Source organism: Ochotona curzoniae, unplaced genomic scaffold (genome assembly GCF_017591425.1).
Source record: "Ochotona curzoniae isolate NIBS_2020 unplaced genomic scaffold, NIBS_Ocur_1.0 contig_3303, whole genome shotgun sequence".
NCBI classification, from domain to species: Eukaryota; Metazoa; Chordata; class Mammalia; order Lagomorpha; family Ochotonidae; genus Ochotona; species Ochotona curzoniae.
The window spans coordinates 126,455-133,852 of NW_024465800.1; the positions used below are offsets into that span (position 1 = coordinate 126,455).

Consider the following 7,398-nt stretch of genomic DNA (forward strand, 5'->3'; position numbering starts at 1 on the left):
AACTCCACTCTCAGGAGTGTAGAGGCTAGAATCCTTTTCTTCCCACATCCACGCCAAGGGTGAGTTAGTGGATGATGAGTGGGATCACATTCAATCTCTATATGACTTCTGGTAACAGGGACATGTGCGTGTTGAGTCTGCTGATCCTGGAACATGGTACATTTCTCCATCTTTTAGTGCCTCTTTAAACATTGAATCATTATTGGGTCTTCCACATCCTTGTTTAGGTTTTATTCCACTGTATTTAAGGTGCTTCTCCCTTATGTTAAATGGGACTGTTTTGACACGTTCGTTCTCATTCTTTTTCTCCCTGTTTTTCTTTCCTTGATTATTGAAACCTTGCTTATTGAAACAGGAAAAGGAACGGAATTAGGGCAGGGGGGATGTCTGGAGTTCTGAAGGTGCAGGAGTGGTCCGCAGTGGCCTGGGGGCAGCTGAATCCACACAGCTTCTCACTCAGCGGATCGTGTACTTATCCCACTTCTTCTCTGCGTCACAGGGCACCCAGCGGTTGGCAGGAAAATGTGCTTGTTCTTCTCACACCAGCTCCTCAGCACCACCTTGCCAGCATGCGACTCATCCTTCTCCAAGGTGGCGTCACTGAGCAGCCACACATCATCATGCAGGTCGAAGCTCAAGAGCTGTCCACTCTCTCCTCAGGCCTTGGTGACAACGAACTGATAGAAGCTGTGATGATGGGGAAGGATCAGATCCTCCTTGATGAACACGGGCTGCTTGCTCCACGCCAGCACACCTGAACTCACGGAAGTCCTTCCCCGAGTACCTTCTGCAGGAATTTCTTCACCTTGACTGTGTGCCGATGCCCACAGCCATCCCAGGAACCAAAAGTGATTCCAACCTCCTCACTCTTGATCTTTTCCTGCTTGGATTCCCACTCCTGTCACAACTCTTCCCGGAGCCGGTTCTCCTGCTTCTCATGCTCTCGCTCAGGCAAGAAGCTCGTATCCACATCTGGATTCTTCCCTAACTCCCTCCTCTTTGTGGTGACCCGTTCCATTTCCAGTTCCTTCCCATCTATGGCTCGCTGCTCTTGCTCCAGAGCGAAGGACAGACCAGAGATCTTACGCTTGGCCTCCTTGTGCTCCTTCTCCCGCAGCTCGTCCAGCTTGAGCTGGAGCTGCTTGGATTGCTCCTCCTTGGCCAGCTGCTTCTCTCGCTCCTTCACTAGGGCCTCCTGCTTGGCCTTCATGTCCTTCAGGGACACGAGACCCACGGTGATGGACTTGAGCTCTGCCTCCACGGCGTCGTTGTGTGTAAAGATCTTCTTGTCAACATTGCATTTTATGATGTTCTCTGCTGCTATCTGCTGCTCCATCTGTTCCATTTGCTTGTGCTGCATCTCTAGTGTCTTCATCAGGTGCATGGCACAGCCTGCCTCGCTTGCAGCGCCCTTGTACTGAGGCATGGCGGCGGTAGTGACAGCAAGCCGGCCTAGTCTCAGCGGCAGCTGTAGAGTTCCTGCTGACCACAGTGATGGCTCCCCTGCCGCTGTGCCCGCCACGCAGCAACAGCAGCCGCTCTGGCTACCCCTTCGCCAACAACAGCAGCAGACCCTGGACTACAAATACAGGGATATCAGTTGCTTTGTGGCATGCAAATTTGACCTCATTGGAAGATAATCCCAGGAGTGGGGCAGCCAGGTCATGTGGTAGATCAATGTTCAGTTGTCAAACGCTGGATGCTGATTTCCACAGTTGCTGCCTCTTGGGGTTTAAGTCTGCCAACAGGCTCCATGGTCACGGATCGTGAACCACCAGAGACAAGTTTGTGAGGAATGTCCCGTCCATTCATCACAAGTTCTAGGCTTATAAAGGCTTACAGAAAGGGAGGGTGGGAGAGAATTTTCAGGTGATCCCTGAAAAACAGGGCAAACGGAGACTCTGAGATGGACTAGATCAATCAGAGGGGTCTTCAGTGACCTCATCCTGCTTGGAATGGTGAGATTGGCAGCAATTCCTAACTCTTGAACTATCAAAACCACTTGAGCAGGACCCACGGAGCATGCTGGGCCTGGGATGTGTGGACCCTCGGAGCATGCAGGACCCTCGGAGCATGCAGGACCTGGGATGTGTGGAAGACCGGGTGGGGCCTCTCACTTTATCTCCCCCTGTTCCCCAGATACAGGAAAATATCACATGGAGTGGAAATAACTGTCTTACTCGCTTTCCAGTAGCCCTTGGACCTTTGTGCCCTAAGAAACTATGTAAAGATTTTCAGAAAAAGAAAGAAAGAAAGAAAGAAAGAAAGAAAGAAAGAAAGAAAGAAAGAAAGAAAGAAAGAAAGAAAGAAAGAAAGGAAGGAAGGAAGGAAGGAAGGAAGTGGCCCGGCACGATGTCAGTGTTTAAGGTCCTGGCCTTGCATGCCCGGGATCCCATAAGGGTGCCGGTTGTCATCTCGGCGGCCCAGCTTCCCATCCAGTTCCCTGCCTGTGGCCTGGGAAAGCAGTTGAGGATGGCCCAAAACTTTGGGTCCCTGCACCCGTGCTGGAGAACTGGAAGATTCCCCTGGCTTCGGATCAGGATAGCATCAGCTGTTGCGCTCACTTGGGGAGTGAATCATCGGACAGAAGATCTTCCTCTCTGTCTCTCCTCTCTGTATATCTGACTTTCCAATAAAAAGTAAATAAATAAATCAATCTTTAAAAAAATTAATAGAAAAACAAGAAATCAAAAGTGGCTAATGACCTCACCTTGCATGTGCTAGAACCACCAGGGGGAACCGGATCATGTCCCAGCAGCGCCGCTTCCCAGCCAGCTCCCTGCCTGTGGCCTAGGAAAGCAGTCAAGGATGGCTCAAAGCTTTGGGACCTTGCATCCACATGGGAGACCTGGAAGAGGCTCCAGTCTCCTGGTTTCGGGTCAGCTTAGCTCCGGCCATTGGGGCCGCTTGGGGAGTGAATCAATGGACAGAAGATTTTCCTCTCTGTCTCTTCACCTCTCTGCATATCTCCCTTTGCAATAAAAAAAAAAAATAACAAAAATGGAGGAACACATTGGAGACTTGTCTCCACTGAGATAGCTACTCTTTGAAGAAGAAGAATAAAAGACATCAGAAGCAAGATGGTTTTGAAAGCTTTATTATAATCTATAAATATACAACCTTTTATATTCCGGCATCTACTTTCTAAAGAAACAACTCTTAAGTAAAGCTAATATAACCAATGAGGAATACACAACAAACAAACAAACAAACCAAAACAGAAAACTTCTATCAAAATATGCAATTTCCACTACGGACTAGAAAGCTAATATTTACAAAAGAGCTGGAAGCTAAAAGTTTGCTTCTATAGAAATATCGATGTGTGAGCTTCTTCATTTGCCAGATTCCTGATAAATTCATCAAGCTTGAGTCTCAGTCTTTGTGTCAACGTATATCCGGGTTTCTTAATCCAGATTTCCAGAAAAGAGGGAACCAAGTCATTCAGAATCTCAAGTGAGATTTATGGCTCCCCATGTATCGATCCAGTGTGTCCCAGAACCTCAAGAAAACGAGTCTATCCAAATGACGTTTATGGTGGCTGAGTTCTAGCACGGTCACGTCCCATTTCTGAACATTTGGATCCAGACGAGTTTCTTCATACTTGAGATGGAAGGCTTTGATTTTGGCAAATATGTCGACCGGTGATCCATCAGGCAAAAGCCACGGCCAGCCTTTGAACTGCCAAGCGGGACCTTGCACAAACACTGCCACAACCCGGTCCCAATCTTGAGGCCTAAGTTTAAGCGGCTGATCCAGTACCTTATAAGGGACTGTGACACTGCTGTAAGCAGTGCCACCTGGTTGCATTTGCTCTTTTCTTCTCTGTATTAGAATTTCATCTTCTCGCCGACAACCCTGCTTCTTCTTTTCATCTGATGAGACAAATTGGAAATCCTGTAGAAGGTCTGTGACATTCAGCATGGTTATCAAAGACGTGGTAGCTGCAGGAATGATGATGATGGGAGTTCGAGAAGTTTTCTTGTGCTTCGTGGGAGGTCTTGCTTGTGAAAGCGGTCTTGGTACTGGCTGTGCTGCAGGTGTCTGTGTTCTGCGGGCAGATGCACTCTCCGCTAACAGTTTCAGTGGCATACCGCGGTAGGTGCCCCTAGTGTCGATTTTGAAGCGTTCCGTTTCTTTTCCTTTGAACTTCTCCTGATCATATCTGTCGTAGGCGGCCGGGATAGGCTGTTTCAAACGCACTGTGGGATCCACTGGGGCTGCATTTGGAGCTGGTCGCCGTTCAGGTGCCCGCCCTTCTTCTCGGTCCTCCACAGCCTGAAGAATTGCAAAGATATCCTTTGCAAAAGTCTTTCCTGTGCTCTGTAAGATCGTGTTGCGTGTCCTCCACACTCTCTCCCTGCTGACGATCTCTCGGGTCACATCTGCCTCAGCATCTACAAAGCTCCTCCGCTTAAGGTCAGTGGTACCTTCATCCAGGTCGGTCTTGATCGTAGATCGTTTCTTAGCCATAATTTTGGCTTTGATTGCAGCAATTTTTTCCACCGTCATGTCTTCGGACAAAGACCTAATCCGCTCAGTCTGTACGACCCCTTCCTTATGGCCCTCCAAACGAGCAGCCAGTCTCTCTCTATCAAGACGTATGCATTCTTCATTGTCAAGGCGCGGTTTCTTGGCTTCTGCTACAACTGCATCTGCAGCTCTTTTGACTTGAGGACATCGCTGAAGACCTATCTCCAGGGGGAGGCTTCTATCAATACTTGCACACGTTGATGTCTCCCCGTAGAGATAGCCAAGCAGATCTTTGCGGTCCGGTCTTCTGACCACAGGAACATTTTCAGCAGCTGCACGGCGGACATAAACGGGATGAGAAAGGTGCACGTTATTCAGCAGGAACAGGATGCATTCCAGCGTGTAGTACTCTCTCGGCTGGCCTTTCTTCTCAGCCGCCCACATCACAAAGTTGGTTTGGACGTTCTTTGGCCAGGAGAGTGGCCCAAAGATGACTTCGTCCCCCTTGACCACGATCTCCTTCTTTTCGATGGTGTACTGTCTCAGGATGCTGAGGACGTCCGGCATCTTGCCCAGCTCGCCCTCACCGTTGGTCAGGAATGTCCTATCTCTTCAGCACAAGTTCAAGGTTTATAAACGCTTGCAGAAAGGCAGGGGAGGAGGGCGTTTCCAGGTAGTCCCTTCACCCAATAAGGACACTTTGATTGGCTAAAAGGCACGCTTACTCCCGTTGACCTTCCAATCGTGTCAGAGGTCACAGGCCCTCTACAGCAATGGAAGGTATGCCTCAGGGCAGATAAGCTCTGGGTCACACCGCTAGGTGGCAGGCAAGAGAGCTGGGGCGATCTCCCACAGCTGCGCTGACACTAACTCCACTCTCAGGAGTGTAGAGGCTAGAATCCTTTTCTTCCCACATCCACGCCAAGGGTGAGTTAGTGGATGATGAGTGGGATCACATTCAATCTCTATATGACTTCTGGTAACAGGGACATGTGCGTGTTGAGTCTGCTGATCCTGGAACATGGTACATTTCTCCATCTTTTAGTGCCTCTTTAAACATTGAATCATTATTGGGTCTTCCACATCCTTGTTTAGGTTTTATTCCACTGTATTTAAGGTGCTTCTCCCTTATGTTAAATGGGACTGTTTTGACACGTTCGTTCTCATTCTTTTTCTCCCTGTTTTTCTTTCCTTGATTATTGAAACCTTGCTTATTGAAACAGGAAAAGGAACGGAATTAGGGCAGGGGGGATGTCTGGAGTTCTGAAGGTGCAGGAGTGGTCCGCAGTGGCCTGGGGGCAGCTGAATCCACACAGCTTCTCACTCAGCGGATCGTGTACTTATCCCACTTCTTCTCTGCGTCACAGGGCACCCAGCGGTTGGCAGGAAAATGTGCTTGTTCTTCTCACACCAGCTCCTCAGCACCACCTTGCCAGCATGCGACTCATCCTTCTCCAAGGTGGCGTCACTGAGCAGCCACACATCATCATGCAGGTCGAAGCTCAAGAGCTGTCCACTCTCTCCTCAGGCCTTGGTGACAACGAACTGATAGAAGCTGTGATGATGGGGAAGGATCAGATCCTCCTTGATGAACACGGGCTGCTTGCTCCACGCCAGCACACCTGAACTCACGGAAGTCCTTCCCCGAGTACCTTCTGCAGGAATTTCTTCACCTTGACTGTGTGCCGATGCACACAGCCATCCCAGGAACCAAAAGTGATTCCAACCTCCTCACTCTTGATCTTTTCCTGCTTGGATTCCCACTCCTGTCACAACTCTTCCCGGAGCCGGTTCTCCTGCTTCTCATGCTCTCGCTCAGGCAAGAAGCTCGTATCCACATCTGGATTCTTCCCTAACTCCCTCCTCTTTGTGGTGACCCGTTCCATTTCCAGTTCCTTCCCATCTATGGCTCGCTGCTCTTGCTCCAGAGCGAAGGACAGACCAGAGATCTTACGCTTGGCCTCCTTGTGCTCCTTCTCCCGCAGCTCGTCCAGCTTGAGCTGGAGCTGCTTGGATTGCTCCTCCTTGGCCAGCTGCTTCTCTCGCTCCTTCACTAGGGCCTCCTGCTTGGCCTTCATGTCCTTCAGGGACACGAGACCCACGGTGATGGACTTGAGCTCTGCCTCCACGGCGTCGTTGTGTGTAAAGATCTTCTTGTCAACATTGCATTTTATGATGTTCTCTGCTGCTATCTGCTGCTCCATCTGTTCCATTTGCTTGTGCTGCATCTCTAGTGTCTTCATCAGGTGCATGGCACAGCCTGCCTCGCTTGCAGCGCCCTTGTACTGAGGCATGGCGGCGGTAGTGACAGCAAGCCGGCCTAGTCTCAGCGGCAGCTGTAGAGTTCCTGCTGACCACAGTGATGGCTCCCCTGCCGCTGTGCCCGCCACGCAGCAACAGCAGCCGCTCTGGCTACCCCTTCGCCAACAACAGCAGCAGACCCTGGACTACAAATACAGGGATATCAGTTGCTTTGTGGCATGCAAATTTGACCTCATTGGAAGATAATCCCAGGAGTGGGGCAGCCAGGTCATGTGGTAGATCAATGTTCAGTTGTCAAACGCTGGATGCTGATTTCCACAGTTGCTGCCTCTTGGGGTTTAAGTCTGCCAACAGGCTCCATGGTCACGGATCGTGAACCACCAGAGACAAGTTTGTGAGGAATGTCCCGTCCATTCATCACAAGTTCTAGGCTTATAAAGGCTTACAGAAAGGGAGGGTGGGAGAGAATTTTCAGGTGATCCCTGAAAAACAGGGCAAACGGAGACTCTGAGATGGACTAGATCAATCAGAGGGGTCTTCAGTGACCTCATCCTGCTTGGAATGGTGAGATTGGCAGCAATTCCTAACTCTTGAACTATCAAAACCACTTGAGCAGGACCCACGGAGCATGCTGGGCCTGGGATGTGTGGACCCTCGGAGCATGCA

At 49.9% G+C, this 7,398-nt stretch overlaps 1 protein-coding gene and 2 pseudogenes across 1 annotated transcript; all 3 read right to left on the reverse strand.

Moving 5' to 3' along the window:
* Positions 1–456: 456 nt before the first annotated feature.
* Positions 457–1,426, reverse strand: LOC121156206 (annotated as a pseudogene).
* Positions 1,427–3,441: 2,015 nt separating this feature from the next.
* Positions 3,442–5,037, reverse strand: LOC121156207 (parafibromin-like). The gene has a single exon (XM_040979784.1). It carries the CDS (start codon positions 5,035–5,037, stop codon positions 3,442–3,444), a length of 1,596 nt encoding a protein of 531 aa, XP_040835718.1.
* Positions 5,038–5,794: 757 nt separating this feature from the next.
* LOC121156208 lies at positions 5,795–6,764 on the reverse strand (annotated as a pseudogene).
* Between the last annotated feature and the right edge of the window lie 634 nt (positions 6,765–7,398).

Coding starts and splice junctions, on each gene's coding strand:
- LOC121156207 (XM_040979784.1), bottom strand. CDS start 5,037: ATGCCGGACGTCCTCAGCATCCTGAGACAGTACACCATCGAAAAGAAG.